Below are 22,911 nucleotides of genomic sequence, written 5' to 3'. Positions count from 1 at the left end.
ACCTGAAGTTATTTTAAAAAGCTTGTGTGGTGAAACATTTCCATTAATCTGATTCACCTAAAGGAACCAAGGCCAAACCAGAAAGGACGTTTATAAATACTGCAGGAGGACTGAATATCTCTTCCTCTCATCAACTATGCACCCTTAAAATGTAAGAGTAGGGCTCTTCAGCTTCCTCAACCAGCAGAAAGCACAAAAGGAGATTCAACAAAAATCAGTTATTTTAAAAAGTGCTTCTCAACACGCAAGCAAGTTCTCAAAAGGCTGGGTTGAGCGACATGAAAAATATGCATGTAGTCATTCCATTTGTAACTATTCAAATCACATGTGACACTACCCACAAATGCCCCTGCTCTGGCAGTTAGTGCAGAACAACTGACTCCCCTTACTAGTGAATTCAAATTTTAGTTTAATATTGGGAAGTGTGACAGTGCATATGTAAATTTATCTATGATGACACTTTATATCATTCCATTCGATTTTAAAAGGGATGATGATTAATAATGCATGTTATAATAAAGGGTTAATCAACTGTCAGAGTAAGACAGATCAATAGACTGCTCAGGCTATGTTTTAGTCATGGGTATTTTTAGTAAAAGTCCTGGACAGGTCACAAGCAGTAAACAAAAATTGACAGCCTGTGACCTGCCCACGACTTGTACTATATCCCTAACTAAAACCTGGGCCAGGAGGCCACGGATGCTCTGCGGGGGCAGTCTGGGAGTACAGCTCAGACCCCCCGCCGGTGCTGGGGGCGTGGCCTGGCCCCCCCCACTGGTTCTGGGGGGGGAGGGGAGGAGGGAGAGCAGGCAGCAGCACATAGCCCAGACCCCCACTGGTGCTGGGGGGGTGTGTGAGGGTGCATGGCACGGAACCCCCACTGGTGCTGGGGGGAGGGTTGGTGCAGCTGGCAGGCTCCCTACCCAGCTCCATGTGTCCCTGCAGCTCCTAGGGGGAGGGAAGGCAGGGGAGCTCTGCGCGCTGTCCCCGCCAGATGGGAAGGGGCAGCATGCAGAGCCCCCTGGGCCCCTGCCTAGGAGCTGCAGACACATGCCAGCTGCTTCTGGGGAGCCTCCCCCGAGGTAAGCGCCATCCTGCATGTCAACTCCCCACCCCATCCTTGAGCCCCCTCCCACACCCAAAATGCCCCACCGGCCGCTGCCAAAGTCATGGAAAAATCACAGAATTAGTGACTTCCATAACCTCCGTGACAGACATGCAGCCTTATTCATAACAGCCAGTTAGAATGACATAAAACCACCTTCTACTTATGTGCTTATAACCAGGTATAACATATACTCCTCTCTGCTGGTTATTATAAATATTTTAATCATGAATTAATGCTTTATAAATGGAATCTCAATATAAAGCATGATCCTATATATTTTACATATACACAGTTACATGTGAGGTGTTTCATTGTGTACACAAAGGTGCAAACTCACATGGAAGGATATGTACAGCTTGGGTTCTAAAAACTGTGCATGTACCATGTTCATGACATGTAACATGCATTACTGGAGAATGCCCTGTTGTGAGAAAACTTACTTCCATAGGTTGCACTATTTCAAATGGTAAGAAAGAGCTAACGACACTTTGTAAGGACTGGAAGAAGGCTGACAGACAACTGAGAGATAAAAGACTATGATGTGCATTTCTTCCAAACCTGGAGATCTCTTTCCCCACAGAAAGATCTCAGTCACTGAAGACATCGCTCAATAGTAGTTATGAGCTTCCTTTCTTGCTCTTTTCATACCAAAACAGGTTGATGGAATGGCATAAAGCCAATGCTTTTAATAGGTGCAGCAAGAACCCAACCTGCAGCTAAACCATCGTTTGCCATAGTACTTACTGCACAAAGCCCTGCTGGAATCTTATCAGCAGGAGCCTGCATGATGCTGACGAGAGTTGGGATTAGTCTCATCTGCATTGGACCCTGGCAGGCTTCTATCTGTGCTAGCTCCTTAAAGATATCTTGGGCGAGAGAGGCAACAACAGGATCTAGAGTGAGAAAGCACCAGTTACTAAGACAAACTAATGAGTATTGGTCTAAAATTTTGTTGCTATCATTTCAATAAGGTAAACTACAAATTTTATTACAGAAAGTTACACGAATAGTCTTTACTGGAACATCCAGTTTACTTTCAGCCTCATTAAGCAACTAGAAGTAATCGGAAGAAAATTCAGTCAGTTTCTGTATGGCTATATGGCATTTACTAAACAATTCTGTGCATGAAGGTAGACTTTCAGTATATTTGTGTCTGTAGCCAAGGAACCAAGTATCATGCTGCACAATAAATCTGATACAATAGGGAACTGGGAATAATGTGGCATTTCACCCTCACCCCTTTGCCCTTCATCGTCCCCCAGACCAGGGCAGTAAGTACAATGTTTAATACAAATGATTTTAGTATTGAACTCAATTTTATGCCATCCACAAAATTGCAGCCTTCAGTCTGGGGCAGAATTTTACAGTGACAAAGTTTAACTACACCACAGAAATTGTCAGGGGAAAGTTGGAAGTTTTGACACCTGGGTAGGGAACGCTAGCTTTGGCACCTAGAAATACACGGAAAACAGTTATGGTTTTTGGTATACAGGAAGCAGTTTAGGGCTTCAGTATTTGGAAGGGGATTTTTTTCAGAATGGGAACGAGTTAATTTAAAATTTGGCGGTGGCGCATTTGAATTCCTCATTCAGGCAACCCAAACAACTACCAGCACTCAGTTACGTCACTGGATAGCTACCCAATATCAACAATAAATAAGCAGAACAAATTGATGTTTCTGTTAAGATATTCTACAATAAAATAGTTGAAGTTTACATACAGCTATCAAACTTAATGACAGGTTAAACTTCTCTTATACATTTATCTTATACTTTATGCATCCAATGAAGTGAGCTGTAGGTCACGAAAGCTTATGCTCAAATAAATTGGTTAGTCTCTAAGGTGCCGCAAGTACTCCTTTTCTTTTTGTGAATACAGACTAACACGACTGCTACTCTGAAACTTCTCTTATACAGTTATAATGATTAAGGGTGTCTGGAGACTCAGGCTGGCATTACTACATTACAAAGCTCATATTTTAAACATTTTTATTGCAACCATAAGAGCTAGAGACGTAAATGCATAGATTTTAAGGTCAGAACGGATGATAAAGATCTAGTTTGACCTCCTGCATAACAGGTGATATAATTTAATTCAGGTTTCAGAGTAGCAGCTGTGTTAGTCTGTATTCGCAAACAGAAAAGGAGTACTTGTGGCACCTTAGAGACTAACCAATTTATTTGAGCATATATATAAGTTTATGCTCAAATAAATTTGTTAGTCTCTAAGTGCCACAAGTACTCCTTTTATAATTTAATTCAGTGATTCCTGCATCAAGTCCATAACTTTGTCATCCAATCTCAATTTAAAGATCCCCGGAGGTGGAAAATCCACTGTGTCCCTAGGAAGGCTGTTCTAATAATCACCCTCCCAGAAACAACTGTGTGCTTATTTTCAGTTTGAACTTATCTAGCTTCAGTTTCCATCCACTGGATCTTGTTATGTCTTTGCTAAGTTAAATGTATGATTGGCAAAGTTATATAAAGCAATGCATCCTGCTACTCAGTTTCTCTATCTCCACATCACAGAGATACACACCTTGCTCTCGGTCTAGGACTCTGGATTTGTGACTTGACTAAAATAATCAATTTTATATAGTTAATTTTCATGCGATTTATTTCTTACAATCTTCATTTAGATTTTACACGCTGTTGTATAATTGACCTTAAGTCACTTCAGCCTGGCGATGGCATGGCTGATCCTAGTCTTATGGAAAAGAGGGGTTTAAGCAGTGTACCTCTTGCCCCACTGTCTTTCCAGCATCTGATGCCTACACCATATGCCTCCTTTACCTTGGAGATCGACACTTTTCTGAGTGTTGCCAGCTATGTCAAAGCCTTTACACCAGGGGCTCAAAAAGAATGGCAGGCCCATCTCCAGGCCTTCCCGATGCAGTGAGCCCTTCAAGAGGGTGCCTTGGAACAGGCAGCTCATGGGTCCAGTACTGAGCATGATCACAAGAGGCCTTCTTGAGTCCTAAAAAAGGGGAAGTCTGCAGTGCTGTCCATGGTTCCCAAATCTGGTTCCAAGCCAAAACCAGACCCATCTGGGACATCCCCCTACAACATAGGGACGAATTGATCAGCGGGGCCTACAGACCCTAGTTTAAAAAACACTGCATTAGATGTTAAAAGGATCCGAGGTCCAAACCATTTAGATAGTCTCTGACCTTCTGAATAGTTTCTGACTGTGGTCTATAGTAAACAGCATCAGGGGAATACCATCTCCACTAACACACTGAGAGTGGATTAAAGATTATATAGACTTATGCCTTAGCGAGGGCCCACTCCATCATGGCTAATTCCACTTCCGTGGCTTATCAGAATGTCTTTATTGTGGAGATTTCCAGAATGGCTACATGGAATTTAATACACTGCTTGCTGGACTTGGCATCCTGTGGCAGAGTGGGAGTAGCCTAGGGCTGGCTCACCATTCTGTGCACTTCGTAAACATCCCTGCCAAACTGGGAGATAATTAATGAGGTCTGGGTGATTAACCAATTAACAAGGGGATTCAGCTGGGGATCGTTAAATGGGAGACAAAGACAGAAGGAAGGGCAAAGAAACTCGGGAACTGAGAGGTGAGATCTCTTTCCTCCTCACCTCCCTTTATCTAAGGGGGTATGTTGAAGCTTGGGAAAAGCTTTATGGAGATGGAACATGAAGTTCCATATGACACTGTAAATAAAGTACACTGCGGGCAACTTACGTAAGTGTGTGTGAGGACTGTTTACAAAAGAAAGTCAGGGTGCGGGAGCTCACCCCGTGACAAGTGGAGGCTTGTCTAGGATAACAAGGACTGTTTGTGTGCTGGCTCTGTTAAAACTCCTGGAAGGTTTTCTGTAACTCCTTTTTCTGCTCAATTACCCAGTGCAGAAGTTCCTCCATATTGCCGAGTCTGCTGTGCTTTCTCATCGGCTCCCCTTTCTGGTCCTTTGCCTACACTGGAATGAGAAATCCTGGATAAGCCCCTATTTGTCACAGGGTGGCACACCCTGAATTACTCTGTGCAAACAGTACTCATGTGCTCTTATGTAAGTTCACCAGTGTACTTTACTCCCAATATCCTATGCAGCTTAATGTCCCATCACCAAAAGGCTTTTCCCCGGCTTCGGCATACATCCTAGGCACAGGGAGGAAGGAGAGATCTCACCTCTCAGATCCTGATCTTCTTTGCCCTTTCTTCCCTCTCCCTGTCTTCCATTTAACAATCCCCAACTGATGAGCTGAATCCCCTCATTAACTGGTTAATCACCCAGTCCTAATTATCTCTCAATTTGGCCCACACAAGGACACTTACAAAGCTTACAGAGTGATGAGCCAGCCCTAGACTACTCCCACTCTGTCAGTTGCCTCCTTTTAAATTAACAGTTCCTCAGTTCACCCCTGACCTGGACTCCACTGCCTGCTACAATTTCCAAAAAGTGGCAACAAAAATATATACTAAGATAGTGAAATTGTATATGCACACTTCCTGCCTGCCTTTCCCTCTTCCTCATAATTCTTTATATGTCTCTGGACACTGCTGTGGTCATATAAGGGAATGTACTAGCTTCTGCCTCAGTTCTTTTCCCCTGAACCCCAGTCAAACATTCAACACTGAGAGGGCACCTGTGCCTCCACCAAGTGATGCAGCTTGCTAAGGAGTTCTGAGCACAAGGCAGCAGGGAGCCCAATTCCCAGAAGTGTATACATTCAGAGGTACCTCTCACAGGACTAGTTACTAATAAGTAACACCTCTTTAGTCAATTCTGACATCTATTGCACATGCCACACTCTCAGCAGAGGTTGCCTATTTATTCTACCGACTCAAACAGAATTTAGGCAGCACAGTACTTGGGTAACAGCTTAATACATTCAACACTTCAGATTATGAGAGCAACCTTAGAAAACCTGTTCTGTCCACCTTCATCAATGGATGCAGACTTGTCTACACACTAGTGACTGATGACAGTGCAATGTTAACAGAAATCTAGTAAGAGGATGGCTTCAGGCAACAAGGTATGCTGTAACACACAGCTAAGAGTAAACCAATCTGGGATTTTATTGGATAAACTCCATTTAAGGAAACAAAGGGAAACTTGAATGCAAAAATAGTACGGCTTCCTCAGAATGACTTAATACCTCAACTTATTACTTCAGGACAGTAAGAGCCATACTTTTATATACAAAATGCCCTCTTCTGACCTATGAGTCAGCCTGCCCCCTACATTATTCCTGGTGGAAGAAAGTTCTCTTTTCACACACAACTGCATATCATACCAGTTCTTATACTTCACTAATAGTGCAGAAAGCTATTGCAAAACCCTTATCAAAGAGAAGGTTAAAAGAACTTGATCACAGTCTATAAGCACTTATGTGGGTAGAAGATTTAGATGGCAGAAGGGTCTTTAATGTAGCAGACAAAGGCAGAACAAGATCCAATGGCCGGAAGTTGAAACTAGACAAACTCAGGTTAGAAATAAAGTGCAAATTTTTGGAACGACTTGCCAATGGGCTAAATACAGGAATCAACAGGCACAATTCTCTGGCCTGTGCTATACAGGATGTCAGACTAGATGATAATCGTTCCTTCTGGGCTTAAAATCTAAAGATAATGTATTTCCAAAAATGTCATTCTGTACATTTTAAATACACACTTCAAATGTCAATTTTACAGGTAACCTGCAGGAGATTAATCTTGACCAGACTCCATTAGCAAAGACAGATCAATATTTAAAAGACACTTTGGGCACATACCATTACTGTACTTGAGGAAGATTGCTATGGTGAAGGGGCAAATTTTGTTCTCCACATTTGCTGTAAATGCTGGGTCTACTGTACAGACAATGCAAAGTGTTTCCATCACAAGATTGAGGACCTCTGAACTGAACTGAGCTGCCAAGTGGATCAGTCCATCCAGGATACTGGGAAGGAAAGGCTGCAATACATGGGTGCTTTCAGAGATCTTCAGCTGGTCACAGTAACTAGATAAGGAATTCATGGTACAAAACACACAAGTATAGTATTTACAATAGCACTAGAGGATCATAGATCAGAGTATTTTTTTCTTTTCTCTCTTTTAATCCCAACTGTATATTTTTTGTTTTAGCCATCTGACCCCAGTATTTCCTTTTTTCCTACTCAAACCCAAATTTTGAATTTAAAAAAAATTAAATTGCTATTAATCTTTTAGAACCAATATGGATGGATCCTCTACATTAGTTTAGATCTTTAAAATTTTGTAATTGGCAAACATGCCCTCCTTGCGTAGCTGTGGGGAAGACCCTATCAAGAGCTGAACAGTTGTGCTTCTTCAGTGAAGAAGATGGGGATTTTCACTCTCTTAAAAGCACCACGAAAATCAGCTCTGCGGGATCTTTCTGTGCCACAGTACACAGTGGTTTGTGAAGTGAACTGGGGCTAGTGCCTCAACTAAGAAAGCATAGGTATAAATAGTGCAACTATGATTTGAGTCCTACATCTATAATGTTACTGTCTACATTTTTGTTTAAGCTTTCAGTGACTGGTATTATACCTTCTAATCAAATCTTCCACTTGCACATCACTATAAAGGGCATTACATTTGAGATCCAAATTAACTTCCATTCTGCACATGCCATCCCTGGTGTTATTCCTCACATTGTACATTTATGAGAGTAAAGTGAAAAAAGCGGTTACTAACCTTTTGTAACTGCTGTTGTTAGAAATGTGTTGCTCATGTCCATTCCATGTTCTGCGTGTGTGCTCGCCACATACATCGGTGCCGGAAGCTTTTCCCTCAGTGGTATCCATAGGGGACCAGCTCTGGCGCCCATATAAGGGACGCTGCTGACCCTCTCCCTCCCTCAGTTCCTTCTCGCCGGAACTCCAACAGTGGGGAAGGAGGGCAGGTCATGGAATGGACATCAGGAATACATCTCAAAGAAAAACAATTACAAAAGGTTAGTAACCGTTTTTTCTTCTTCGAGTGCTTGCTCATGTCCATTCCACGTTAGGTGACTCACAAGCAGCATCCCCGGAGGTGGGTAGGAGTTCATGGACGTGTCAATTGCAACACGGCTCTGCCAAAGCCAGCATCATCTCTAGCCTGCTGGGTGATGGCATAGTGGATCATGAAGCTATGCACTGACAACCATGTTGCAGCCCTGCAGATATCCTGGATAGGGACTTTTGCCAGTACAGCTGCCGAAGATGCCTGTGCTCTGGTCGAATGGGCCGTCACTATCTGGGGAGGTACGACCTGCGCCAGCTTGTAACAAGTGCGAATGCAGGTGGTAATCCAAGATGAAAGTCTTTGATAGGATACTGAGAGGGCTTTCATTCGGTCAGCCGCCATAACAAAAAGTTTAGTCAATTTACAGAAGGGCATGGTATGCTCTAAGTAGAAAGCCACAGCCCGTCTGATATGAAGCGTGCGCATGCACCCCTCTTTGTTAGATGCATGAGGCTTCGGGCAGAAAACTGGGAGAAATGTGTCCTGATTAATAGGGAAAGGTGACACCACCTTTTGCAGGAAAGCCGAGTGGGAACGCAACTGAACCATGGCCTTGCAGAACACAGTGTACGGGGGCTCTGATGTAAGGCCTTTAATCTCGGAGACTCGCCATGCTGAAGCACTAGCCACAGGGAAGGCAACTTTCCACTATAGATGTGAAAGAGAGCAGGAGGCTAACAGCTCAGAGGAGGGCCAGTGAGCCTAGAAAGGACTAGATTGAGGTCCCACTGGGGGACCGGTGGAAAGAGTCTCTCCAGGCTCTTAAGGAACCTGATCATCATCTCATGCGAGAACACCGATCTGCCCTGGATGGCTGAAATGGCAGCCTGGTGCACCTTGATGGAGAAGGCTGGGTCTTGATGCTTTAAATGAAGCAGGTAGTCTAGAATGGACTGTAGAGGTGACTGGGTCGGGGAGATCCCCTGCTCCAACACCCAGCAGGAGAAGCGTTTCCACTTCGCCAGATAAGTCACTCTCGTAGAGGGTTTTCTACTTTCCACCAGTCCTCTGGGTTCAGCCATACAGCATCCACATTGTGAGGTGGAGGGAGGCGAGGATTGGGTGCAGTCACCTCCCTTGATCCTGAGAGCAGATCTGGGCAGTTGGGAAGCATTCATGGGGGCGCTGATGCCAATCCCATGAGCATGCCGAACCAATGCTGGCGGGGTCACGCTGGGGTGATCATGATGACTCTGGCTTTGTCCCTCTTCATTTTCAGGAGGGTCCTGCCGATAAGAGGGATTGGCAGAAAGGCATACATCAGGCCCTCTGCCCAAGACAGAAGAAAGCCTTCGGAGAGTGGGGATAAGAGAGATTGACGGGAAGGTGTATGTCAGGCCCTCTGCCCAAGACAGGAGAAAGGAGCCCTTGGAGAGAGCAGACACTTCCTGTTCTATCTGGTGGCAAACAGGTCCACCTGGGGAGTTTCCTACCTCTGGAAGATCTTTCTGACAACCTCCTCATGAGGGACCACTCGTGGTGAGAACAGAACAGCCTGCTAAGGCGATTTGCCAGCTTTTTTTCTGACACTAGGAAAAGGTAGTGCCTCGATGTGTATGGCGTGCCGAATGCAAAAATCCCACGGCCAGAGGGCTTCTTGGCAGAGAACCGAGGACCGTGCTCCCCCTTGCCTGTTGACATAGAACATGGTGTCTGTACTGTCAGTCAACACCTGAACTACTTGATGTGATAGCTGCGGAAGGAACACTTCACAAGTCAACTGGATGGCTCTGAGCTCCCTGACATTCATAGAATCATAGAATATCAGGGTTGGAAGGGACCTCAGGAGGTCATCTAGTCCAACCCCCTGCCCAAAGCAGGACCAATCCCCAACTAAATCATCCCAGCCAGGGCTTTGTCAAGCCTGACCTTAAAAATTTCCAAGGACAGCGATTCCACCACCTCCCTAGGTAACGCATTCCAGTGTTTCACCACCCTCCTAGTGAAAAATTTTTTCCTAATATCCAACCTAAACCTCCCCCACTGCAACTTGAGACCACTACTCCTTGTTCTGTCATCAGCTACCACTGAGAACTGTGAATGTTGATGTGCAGTGAGAGCTCGTCCCGGGACCACAGTCCCTGGGTCTTCAACGATCGGAGGTGGGCCCCCCCAGCCTAGGTCAGAGGTATCTGACACTAGCACCTTCCTGGGTTTCGGGGTTGCAAAGGGTGTTCCTTTGGAAATGTTTACTGGGTTTGACACCATTTTAGAGCTGTAAGCACTTGTGGCAGAATCACGAGGACTCTGTCTGGGTGGTGCTTGGCTGGGATGTAGACTGATGCTACCCACATCTGGAGGGGCCTGAGCTGCAGACGTGAATGGCGAACTACATAAATACATGCTGCCATGTGTCCGATTAGCCTGAGGCATACTCTAGCCTTGGTGAGGTGGGCAATTAGAACTGACATCACCTCGAATCTGGGCTTTGGGAGAAAGGCTCTGGCCTGTGTAGAGTCTAGGACTGCCACTATAAACTCTATTCTTTGCACTGGGACTAATGTCAATTTGTATGTGTTTATCAACAGACTCAGTGCCTGGTACATGGCTTGCACCAACAAAATGCTGTGAAGGACCTAAACCTGTGAACAACCCTTGATGAACAACCTGGCTTTATTTTAAAGAATCCTTATTGAGGTTACAGGGACAAACCATCCCGATGTGTAGAAAGAATAGTAAATATGGCAGGCAACTAGCTTGGCTTAACAGTGAAATCCTTGCTGATCTTAAACACAAAAAAGAAGCTTACAAGAAGTGGAAGACTGGACAAATGATCAGGGAGGAGTATAAAAATATTGCTCAGGCATGCAGGAGTGAAATCAGGAAGGCCAAATCACATCTGGAGTTGCAGCTAGCAAGAGATGTTAAGAGTAACAAGAAGGGTTTCTTCAGGTATGTTGGCAACAAGAAGAAAGCCAAGGAAAGTGTGGGCCACTTAATGAATGAGCGAGGCAACCTAGTGACAGAGGATGTGGAAAAAGCTAATGTACTCAAAGCTTTTTTGCCTCTGTCTTCACTAACAAGGTCAGCTCCCAGACTGCTGCGCTGGGTATCACAACATGGGGAATAGATGGTCAGCCCTTGGTGCTGTCACTAGACTGAACGGAAGCCTGTGAACTGGTAGTGGTTTTGTCCCACTACAAACTGCAGGAACCTTCTGTGTCCATGGAAGATGGTGATATGAAAGTATGCGTCCTTGAAGTTGAGGGCGGCGTACCATCTCCTGGATGGGGATGATGGAGGCCAGGGAGACCATGCGAAACTTCAACTTCTTAAGATACTCGTTGAGGCCTCAAGGGTCCAAAATGGGGCATAGACTGCCCTTGGCCTTTGGTATGAGAAAATACCGGAAATATAAACCCTTCCCCTTCGGATGCACAGGGACATCCTCTATGGCTCCAACTAGCAAGAGGGCTTGCATCTCTTGGACGAGAAGCTGCTCATAAGAGGGTCCCAAAGAGGGATGGGGTAGAAGGATGGGAGGGAGGGGTAGAAATAAATTGTAGGGTATACCCCACCACCACAGTGCTGAGGACCCATCCGTCTGTTGTTATAGCAGCCCAAGCAGGGAGGAAGGAAAAAAGGCGGTTGGAAAAGAAAAGAGGTACAGGATCCTGCCGGTAGACTGGGACGTTGCCGTCGGGCGCACCCGCAAAACACCCGCTTGTTACCCAGGGGTAACGGGAGGAACCCAAGTGAGAAGTAGGGCTGGATTTTTGGCCTTGGCGGTGCTTATAGTCCCTGCCCTTCTTGTGATAGCACTCTGTTTGGGTTGACTGCTTGGTCTGAGGCTGCTGTGATTTGAACCGCTTTCTGGCTGGGGCCAGTGTATATAGGCCTAGGGAACATAGGGTAGCCCTAGAGTCCTTAAGCCCATGCAACCTTGTGTCCGTCTGTTCTGTGACCAGAGCCAGGCCATCAAAGGGCAGGTCATGGATCGAGAGCTGAGCCTCTGTCGACAGCCCTGAAGACATCAGCCACAATACCTGCCTCGTTGACATGGCCGTCGCAATGGATCTTGCAGCTGAGTCCGCCACATTGGAGACAGCTTGAAAGGAAGGCCCTTGCCACATTTTTCCCCTCATCTAAGATGGCAAAGAACTTGTGCTTAGAGTCGTTGGGTAGCAAGTCTGCAAACTTCATTATCGACTGCCACACATTGAAATCATGCCTCCCGAGTAAGGCCTGATGGGTTGCTACTCATAATTGGAGGTTGGCAGACGAATAAACTTTTCTCCCGAATAAGTCAAGCCTTTCGCCGTCCTTATTTTTGGGAGTTGGGTCTGGTTGCCCTTTCCTCTGTCTCTCTCTCTCGTTGGCCACCGAAACCACTAGAGAGTTCGGGGCCGGGTGAGAATATAAGTATTCAAACCCCTTCGTGGGGATGTAATATTTTCTCTCTACCCGCTTGGAAATGAGCAGGAGATAGAACGGGGTTTGTCATAAAGCTTTTACCAGCTTTACTATTCCTTCATGAATGGGGAGTGCCACCCTGGACGGGGCCACCAAGGCCAAAATATCAAAGTGTCAGAGGGTTCTGCTAACTCCTCTGCCTCCAAACCCAGGTTTGCCACCACCCTCTTCAGCAGCTTCTACTGTACCGTTGCATCGTCCTGTGGCTCTGTCAGACAAGGACGAGGAGGCGGCAAGGGCTGGCTAGAAAGCTGACTAGATTGTCGGGCTCAACGGGTAGTGATCTAGCTGGCAGCCAGTATCGAGTGGAGTGCCCCAGGGGTTGGTTTTGTTCAACATCTTTATTAATGATCTGCATGATGGAATGGATTGCACCCTCAGCAAGGTCACAGATGACACTAAGCTGTGCAGAAAGGTAGATACACTGGAGGGTAGGGATAGGGTCTAGAGTGACCTAGACAAATTGGAGGACTGGGCCAAAAGAAATCTGATGAGGTTAACAAGGACAAGTGCAGAGTTCTGTACTTAGGAAGGAAGAATCCCATGCACCGCTAGAGGCTGGGAACCGACTGGCTAAGAGGCAGTTCAGCAGAGAAGTACCTGGGGATTACAGTGGACGAGAAGCTGGATGTGAGTCAGCAGTGTGCCCTTCTTGCCAAGAAGGCCAATGGCATATTGGGCTGTATTAGCAGGAGTATTGCCCGCAGATCGAGGGAAGTGATTATACCCCTCTATTTGGCACTGGTGAGGCCATACCTGGAGGCCACACCAGTTTTGGTCCCCCCACTACAGAAGGGATGTGGACAAATCGGAGAGAGTCAAGCAGAGGGCAACGAAAATGATTAGGGGACTGGGGCACATGTCTTACGAGGAGAGGCTGAGGGAACTGGGCTTATTTAGTCTGCAGAAGAGAAGAGCAAGCAGGGATTTGATAGCAGCCTTCAGACCTGAAGGGGGGTTCCAAAGAGGATGGAGCTACGCTGTTCTCAGTGATGGCAGATGACAGAACAAGAAGCAATGGTCTCAAGTTGCAGTGGGGGAAGTCTAGGTTGGATATTAGGGAACACTATTTCACAAGGAGGGTGGTGAAGCAATGAAATGGGTTACCTAGGGAGGTGGTGGAATCTCCATCCTCAGAGGTTTTTAAGGCCCAGTTTCACAAAGCCTTGGCTGGGATGATTTAGTTCAGGTGTGGCCAACCTGTGGCTCCAGAGCCACATGGAGCTCTTCAGAAGTAAATTTGTGGCTCCTTGTATAGGTACTGACTCCGGGGCTGAAGCTACAGTTGCCAACTTTCCAATGTGCCGGAGGTGCTCACTGCTCAACCTCTGGCTCTGCCACAGGCCCTGCCCCCACTCAACCCCTTCCCACCCCTTCCCCTGAGCCTGCTGTGCCCTTGCTCCTCCCCCTCCGAGCCTCCTGCATGCCATGAAACAGCTGATTGGGAAGTGCGGGGAGGGAGGGGGAGGTGCTGATCAGTGGGGCTGCCGATAGGCAGGAGGCACTGGGAGCAGGGGGCGGGAGTGGATGGGGGGGCTGATGACATATTACTGTGGCTCTTTGGCAATGTACATTGGTAAATTCTGGCTCCTTCTCAGGCTCAGGTTGGCCCCCTCTGATTTAGTTGGTGTTGGTCCTGCTTTGAGCAGGGGATTGGACTAGATGACCTCCTGAGGTCTCTTCCAACCCTGATATTCTATGATCCTAAGGGCAGGAGGAGGGGTGGTCCCACTTCCCCCACTTGCGTAGCCTCCACTGAGGCCGGTGGAGGAAGGGTGTTCCTGGGTACCTTGCTTGGACCCTTAGTCAGAACCGGGGGGCGTGTGGGACATTGTCACCGACCTCTCGGACACTCCTGACACAGAGAGCAGTATGAGGTTTCTGTCACCTGGAGAACGCCCCATGGATTCCAAAACTGCCATGAGGCGAGCCATACACTGGCTCGTGGCCCTGGGGGACCCCCCAGATTTGGCTGGGCGCACCTGGCCCAACTGGTCCACTACCTCCTCCTACTCTGAGCCCTAGGAGAAATTTGCATTGGAGACCACTGTGGTACCAATGTAGCCTTGAAGTCTTCTTCGTGGCCGGTTATCCTGACATCTACAGAGGGGGACCAGTGCCGGGGATCCGGGTCCTGTAACTGTCTGCTTGGGGACCAGTGACTGAGCTCAGCAGATCAGCGACTGTAACCTGGCAATCCACGCCTAGAGCTCTGAGATCGGTGTAGTGAGTTCAGTGACCAAGAACAGGATGGCAAGGAGCGCTGCCTCGATCCATGTGACCAATGTCACAAGTCCAACAATCTGTGCCTCAGTGCCGGGGATGGGCCTCGCACTGGCCCAGATGGGGTCCCTCATCCTGAGGACAGATCTCTCCCTTCTGGTGACCCATGCCATTCTGGGGATTGGTAGTGCGCTGTGGCCCTGCGTCGGCCATCAGGAAAGCAATGCCATCCCATGGGGGACCGGTGCCGAAAGTCCCCCGAACAGTGTTGGGAACTTCGGTCAGTTATGGGCAGGTTGAAAGCATGTCCTGGGGGATTGTCACTTTGACGTCAACCGCCATGGTGCCGGGGAGCAATACTGCACAGATGGAGACCATGACACAGGTCCCAGTGGCAGCTTCCCCCTGGAAATGATTACATCTTGGTGGGGCGTTGGTGGCACCAGAAAAGATATGCTGTCTTTTGCAGTCTGGAAGGCCTCCAGCGTGGACAGGACTTCCAGGTGCGGGGACCTCTGCCACTATCTGGGGTGGCTGGTGGGTCTCTTGTAGGGCCTAACTGGCAACACAGGTGCCTGGCTGGCCTCTGGAGACTTGTGCCCCCTGCAAGGGCCTATGCTCATCTCTGGACTTTCCTTTTCCCCACACAGAATGTCGGGGAATGCCCTCGCCCAGCATGCTTCCTCTGCTTCTTACCTGGTTCCGGGGACTGGGACCCGGCCAGAGGTGCACTTCACACTGATGCCACCCTTCTCGGTGCAGTGTCAGATTTTGCTGGTTCAGAGACCGGCGCAAGGTCCGACTCCATGAGGAGTGCTCTCAGCCTTATGTCCAGCTCATTTTTTGCGACATTTATTGCTAATATGGGCTTCTCCCAAACATTTCAAGCAACTTTAATGGGGGTTGCTGATCAGCATGGGCTTTCTACAGCCATCACAAGGCTTGAAGCCCAGGGACCAGAGTATGCCCCATCTCTGGGCTAAGTCCCAAAGGGGACTATCTAACTTATCTACAATTCTAATTCGCTAGTCATTAAAAAAAAGAAACTACTTATCTCAATTATTTACAACAGTAAAGAGAAAAAACCACTGGGTAAGCGCTTGCTGAAGCAAGGAGATCTTCCAGTACCGTCACTGGCGATAAGGAACTGAGGAATGGAGGAGACTGGCAGCACCCCTTACATTGGCGCATATGCACACCACTCCAGAGTGCACCAGAGCCAGACCCCTACAGATACCACGGAGGGAGAAACTTCCAGCACCAGTGCATGTGGTGAGCACACACCCCTAACACAGAATAGACATGAGCAATCACTCAAAGAGGAACAGTGAAATTCCACCTTGAGGAAACACATTATATTAACCCAAGGTTTATCCTGGGTTCCAGACACACACAGTCCCAAATTTGCAGGCTGGCAGATCAAAAAAACTACAGTGTGCTTTTTGATGGAATGGAATTCCACAGATTCCATCAAATCATAACTTATGTTCAGTTAAAATTCAGTCTCAAACGTTTACTAAAAATAGTGAGATTTACTTCAGTTATTTGATGACCGATCTGTAAGTCGTTCATGTACAAGATCTGACATCAGCGACATGCAGAAAAGTGTGCTTCGCTGGAACATACATCAACTTTTCTGTTTTACCACCAACTGTGTCAAGCTCTTCCATCCTCAAATGATTCCTTTCCTCTTCCATTAGTTCACAATCCACCAAGACCCATCATAATGCATGATCAACTTACCCCCAGATAGCTCTGACTGCAGAGATCCGGACTGAAGGAGGTTGGGTCTCATGTAGACCACTGACTGTGGCCTGCAGAAATTGCTGGATTAATTCTGGAGACATAGCAACTGTGAAGCGACTGGCAGCCCAAAGAGCACGACCAAGCAGAAAAGGAGACACTGAAAGAAGACAGAATAAATGTGAATTTTAAGAAATCTAGAACTATTGCTATTCCCCCCCACCCGCAACAAAACCCTGCCATCTCAAAAAATGCAAGATTTGTCTGATATACTAATAGAGAAAGTTTCTCTATATGATAAAGAAGGCTTACAAGCAGGACCACCAAACGTCTTCCCTGTGGACTGAATCCAGCCTGCATGACAGAATAGGAAGAAACAGAGGTTACACACCTGTAACTAGATCCCTATCTGTATTATACGTGTGGGTATGCATGTGCTTCATGCACCTGAGACTAGAACATATTGAGAGTAGTGTTCATTGGTTCACACCTCTGAGCTCAGCACCAAGGGTACAAAGAGAAGTGAGGACCAACAACCTCTCCAGTTCCTTCTCTACTGCAAATCTAATCATGATGCAACACAGAGGAGAAGGAGGGTGGGTGGTGGAATACAAACAGGGACCACACATCTTGAAGAACCTCCGATTACAGGAAAGTAACCTCCATTTCTTCGAGTTCTGGTACTTAAGCGTATTCCATGCAAGGGTGACTGGCAAACAGTACTCAAATAGGAGGTGTGTGCACAGATGCAGCTGCTACAGATGTCTGTAATGCTGTGATTCTAAAGACTGTATTGGCAGAAGAGGCTTGGTCCAAAGCATAATGCTTTGTGAAAGTGTGGATGAACTCCAGGTTACTGTCTTACATCATATGCACTTTTCAAAGAGATGCTACTGAAGTTGCCTGCGCTCTAGTGAAATAGGCCCTCTCCCTGTCTGGAGGAGGGAGACGCACCAACTGATAGCAAAGGAGGATACAGACATATATCCACTTAGAGAGCTTCTGAGCAGATACTGCTTGTCCCTGTGCTCATTCTGCTACAGCAACAAACAGCTTAGGCGATTTTCTGACTGGTTTAGTTTTCTGCAGGTGGAACACCAATGCTTGTCTGACATCTTATATCACTTCCCTGATATCTGTTGGAAGACTAATACAACAAATCATAATATGTCCTGTAATGTTGTTAGCATGTATAGGGTACAACTTTCTGATACGCTAGAGGGTAGGGATAGGATACAGAGGGACCTAGACAAATTAGAGGATTAGGCCAAAAGAAATCTGATGAGGTTCAACAAGGACATGTGTAGAGTCCTGCACTTAGGACAGAGAATCCCATGCACCACTACAGACTAGGGACTGAATGGCTAGGCAGCAGTTCTGTAGAAAAGGATCTAGGGGTGACAGTGGACGAGAAGCTGGATATGAGTCAACAGGGTTCCCTTGTTGCCAAGAAGGCCAATGGCATTTTGGGCTGTATAAGTAGGGGCATTGCCAGCAGATCGAGGGACGTGATGGTTCCCCTCTATTCGACATTGTTGAGGCCTCATCTGGAGAACTGTGTCCAGTTTTGGGCCTCACACTACAAGAAGGATGTGAAAAGCTTGGAAAACGTCCACCAGAGGCAACAAAAATGATTAGGGGCCTGGAACACATGACTTATGAGGAGAGGCTGAGGGAACCGGGATTGTTTAGTCTGCGGAAGAGAAGAATGAGGGGCGATCTGATAGCTGCTTTCAACTATCTGAAGGGGGGCTCCAAAGAGGATGGATCTAGACTGTTCTCAGTGATATCAGATGACAGAATGAGGATTAATGGTCTCAAGTTGCAGTGGGGGAGGTTTAGGTTGGATATTAGGAAAAACTTTTTCACTAGGAGGGTGGTGAAGCACTGGAATGCGTTACCTAGGGAGGTGGTGGAATCGCTGTCTTTGGAAATTTTTAAGGTCAGGCTTGATAAAGCCCTGTCTGGGATGATTTAGTTGGGGATTGTCCTGCTTTGAGCAGGGGTTGGGCTAGATGACTTCCTGATGTTCTGTCCAACCCTGATATTCTGTGATTCAGAAAGTTGAGGAAACAACAAGGGGGTCATCCATTTTGGATCTCGTTTTGATCAACAGGGATGAATTAGTTGTGAATGCAAAGGTGGTCGGGAACTTGGGAAGAAGTGATCATGATCCAATAGAATTCAAGATCCTAAGGAAAGGAGGACATGAGAACAGCAAAACAAGGCCACTGGACTTCAAAAGGGCAGATTTCAACCGTATGACTAGCTAAGACATCATAGACAATAAAGGGGAAGAGATGCAGATTGGGATAAGTAAAGAACACATCAGATCTTCTGACCAATTTGAATGAATTCAAATCAGTGGGGCCGAATGCTATTCACCATGAGGGTACTGAAGGAATTAGCTGAAGAAATCTTGGAGCCACTGGCGATAATATTTGCCAACTAATGGATGACAGGAGAGGTCCTGGAAGACCGAAGGGCTAACATGGTGTCCATCTTTAAAAATGGGTAAAAGGAAGAGCCAGGGAACTAAAGGCAAGTCAGTCTGACTTCAATACCTGGGAAGCTACTAGAGCAATTTATAAAACATTCAATTTGCAAATATCTGGAGGATGAAGTGATCACTAGCAGCCAGCATGGAATCACGCCAAACCAGCTTGATTTCCTTCTTTGACAAAGTAACTGGATAGGGGGAAACGCAGTGAAACATAATATACCTGGACTTTAGCAATGCTTTTGACACCGTCCCACATTACAGTCTCATAAATAAGCTGGAGAAACGTGGGCTTGGTGGAACTATTATTATGTGGATACGTAATTGGTTAAACAACTGCATACAAAGAATGGAAGTAGGTCTCAAGTGGGGTTCCACAGGGATCTTTCTGGGTCTGGTGATGTTTAACATCTTTATTAATGACCTGGATGTAGGAATAGAGAGCATACTGATCAAATCTGCAGATGACACAAAGCGGGGGTGGGGGTTGGTGGTTTGCAAACACTTTGAAGGACAGAACTAAAATTCAAAGGGATCTCTTGATATATTGGAGAACTGGGCTACAGACAACAAAATGAAATTCAAAAAAGACAAAATGTATGGTCCTACACTTAGGAAAGAAAAACCAAATGCACAAATACAGAATGGAGGAAAACTGGCTTGACAGCAGCACTGCTGAGAAGGATCTGAGAGTTTTGATGGATCACAACCTCAGCATAAATCAACAATGCAATGCTGTTTAAAAAAAGCAAATGTAATTTTAGGTTGCATTAACAGAGGCATAGCATGCAAGTCACAGGAGATGACAGTACCACTCTACTCAGCGCTGGTTAGGCCTCAGCTGGAGGACTGTGTCCAATTTTGGTCACCAATGTATATGATCCAGAGGAGAGCGACACAGAGGATCTAAAGGGACGGAACGCAAGCCATATGAGCAAAGGCTGAAAGAAATGGGTAAGTTTAATCTGGAAAAGAGGAGATTAAAGGGGGATATGATAATGGTCTTCAAATACCTGAAAGGCTGCCATAAAAAAGATGGAGAAAATTGTTCCCTCTTGCCACAGAGGACAAGAGGCAATAAATTCAAACTACAGCATAGCAGATATAGATTAAATCTCAGGGAAAACTTCCTAACTGTAAGAGCAGTAGGATAATGGAACAAACTGCCTAGGAAAGTTGTGGAATCTCCTTTACTGGAGGTTTTCAAAAAGAGGCTGGATAGCCATCTGTCTTGGATGATTTAGACATAATAAATCCTGCACATTGGCAGCAGATTAGACTAGAGAACCCGTGCTGTCTCTTCTAATGTTATGGTTCTATGAAGTCCCCTCCCCTCACTGAAGGGAAGAGGCTTCCTGAAAAATACCAGTAAGAAAACTGATTGGTTTATGTGGAACTTGGAAATTACCTTCCAGATGAATTTCAGGTGGAGGCAAAGGATATCTTCTCTTATGAAATGTAATGTATGGTGCGTCAACCATGAGGGCCCCCAGCTCACCCACCACCCTCCAAGGCCTACATAACAGTAACCAGGAAGGTGACCATCATAGAAAGTTGTGACATTGAACTGTGGCCAACAGTTCAAAAGGTGGCCTGGAAAGGGCTGAAAGTATGATATTGAGATCCCACTTCAGCGTTGGCTTCACTACTGGTCAGTCCTAGTCAGACAGTTTAGGAATGTGTTTGTGACAGAGAAAGTAAAAATAGAATACTACTGGAGGTGGAATGCACTGATTGTTTCTAGGTGGACCTGAAGTGAGCTAACAGAAAGACCTGATATCTTGAGTGTGAGGAGGTAGTCTAAAATTACAGAGATATCTACTAGCCCTGATAACTGGTTCTGTTCTGCCCAGGTACAGAAAAACCTCCGTTTGGCCAGAAAACATTTTCTGGTAAAATTCTTCCTGCTGTCATTAAGAATATTTTGAATGGCCTCCAATCACAAATGCTGTAGACTTGCTGGCCATTTAAATACCAAGTTGTGAGATGGAGAGTCCAGGTTGGGATCAATGTTCCCTCTAATTTATTACATCCATGTGTGGAATGAATTTTGTTATGTGCACCAATATGGAGGCGATGTGTAGCAGAGGTAGGGCTGAGGGCTGTGAGGGAATTTAGGTTGGGATGTCTAATCCAACCATTCTCCTGAGTTAGCAGATTTGGGGAGGACTAAATGCTGATGGGTTGGCAGTCACTACGTTCTAGATGAAGCTCTGACATAGATGAGGATTATCACAAAAATATTCATACTGTGGGATCTGTTTCTATCAGTGTTATTGTCAGTGCTGGTGGAAGGAAGCTCTGGCTTGCGGATGGACTAGGCGAATAAAACAAACACACACACACCCCGCTACAACTGCAACGATAAAACTAATGCAAGCAGAAAACCAAACAGCAGAGTGGAGACTATCAAGTTTATCATATTTATGGAAGGAGACAGATGTACATAGAGGAGACTTTCAGAGACACAATAGAGCGGTCCCACCCCCAGTCCGACAGCTGTTAAGGATAATGAAAGTTTCAAGGAAGGAGAACATCAAGCTGGAGTGGAGGGAAACAATCCCATAGTTGGAACCCTCCTTCCAGATGATGTCATTGTATCCTCTTGCACTGAGGATACCCTCCCGGGGGAAGAAACTCCAGTTACTAGAAAGAGCAAGGTAATTCTAATGGGGGATTCTATTATTGGAAATATATGTCAGGAATGTGTACACTTGGTCCAAGGTCCAAAGGGAAGTGAGCAACAGACCTACTGACAGTCTCTGAGTGAGGCTAGAAAGGGAAAAGAACAGTAGTGATGTTAGGGTGGGGGTCTATTATAGACACCAAATCAGGATGAGGAAGTTGATCAGTCATTCTGCAAGCTGGTAACAAGATTAGTTAACACACATGGGCTAGTATTAATGGGGGTGTAATGTACCACTGGGGTACAACCTAGACTGTGGGACCGCTGAGTCCCCTTAAACTCTTCATCTAAGGGTACGGCTTCACCACCCACTGGATTGGAGGGTAGTGATCAATCTATCGGGGCTCGATTTATCATGTCTCATCTAGACGCAATAAATCAATCCCCGAATCAAAGCCTGTACTCCACCTTGGCAGGAGGAGTAAGTGGAGTCGATGGGGGAGCCGCCGCAGTTGACTCACCGCCATGAGGATGGCCAGGTAAGTCGAACTAAGATAAAGTTGCATATCTTAGTTCGAAACCCGCCCCCCGCCCCCCCCGACAGTATAGCCCAAGCCTTGGGCTGTCTCTCACAATGCTATGCTAGTGACAAGCAGCAAACTCCTCCAGCTATCAGGTTGCTGTGATCACTCATCGATCAACAGGTGGAGAGAGATACGCAGCTGAGTTGCATGAATGGTCTCTAAGCCACTCATGAATTATACCCAGGGAGACTCCAGCCAATTTCCTCTGGCCTTGAAGCCCAGTGAGGTATTATCTTTCACTGCTCAAGATATTCTCTTGAACAAGGCAAGCTCATTAATTAGCTAGCCACTTTATCAAAGGATAGTGGACATCTGAGCAGACTCCCCAAGCACCTGATGATTGAAAGAACCACATAGCAAATTGCCAGCTGGGCACAAAGGTTGCAGATCTCAGGAGACATCTAGACTAACTTATGTGCAGAGTGCTAGGGAGGAATGGTGGTCATGGTATATGCAAGTACTAATGACAGAAGAAAAGCTAGGGGAAAGGTCCTGAAGGCAAATTTAGGCTACTAGATAAGAGATTAAAGGACCTCCGTGATAGAACTGTCTGAAATGTTTCCAATTCTATGCACAATGCCAGAAAGGCAGGGACTCAATCTGTGGATGAGACAATGGTGTAAGGAGGAGAGGTTTAAGTTTATTAGGAACTGGTGAACCTTTTGGGAAGTGAGGACCATATATAGCAAGGCCCTGAATCTCAGCATCATTCTGATCAAACCGATCTTAGTGATGGCGG

The 22,911-nt window shown here is 46.2% G+C and overlaps 1 protein-coding gene across 3 annotated transcripts in view; it reads right to left on the bottom strand.

The window, feature by feature from the left end:
- The window catches only part of IPO9 (importin 9), a 205,505-nt gene that overhangs the window by 69,325 nt on the left and 113,269 nt on the right, over positions 1 to 22,911 (bottom strand). For all 3 annotated transcript variants that reach the window (XM_084611069.1, XM_084611070.1, XM_084611071.1), the window contains exons 14-16: positions 16,463 to 16,622; positions 6,847 to 7,073; positions 1,853 to 2,001 (exon numbers count right to left, since the gene is read on the bottom strand). In XM_084611069.1, the coding sequence (XP_084467195.1) occupies positions 1,853 to 2,001; positions 6,847 to 7,073; positions 16,463 to 16,622 (536 nt within the window). The remainder of the gene's footprint in view (positions 1 to 1,852; positions 2,002 to 6,846; positions 7,074 to 16,462; positions 16,623 to 22,911) is intronic.

This window comes from Lepidochelys olivacea, assembly GCF_965140295.1.
Source record: "Lepidochelys olivacea isolate rLepOli2 genome assembly, chromosome: 21".
Taxonomy (NCBI): domain Eukaryota; kingdom Metazoa; phylum Chordata; order Testudines; family Cheloniidae; genus Lepidochelys; species Lepidochelys olivacea.
Note: the sequence above shows the minus strand (reverse complement) of the source record. Positions and strands in the feature narration are given on the sequence as shown.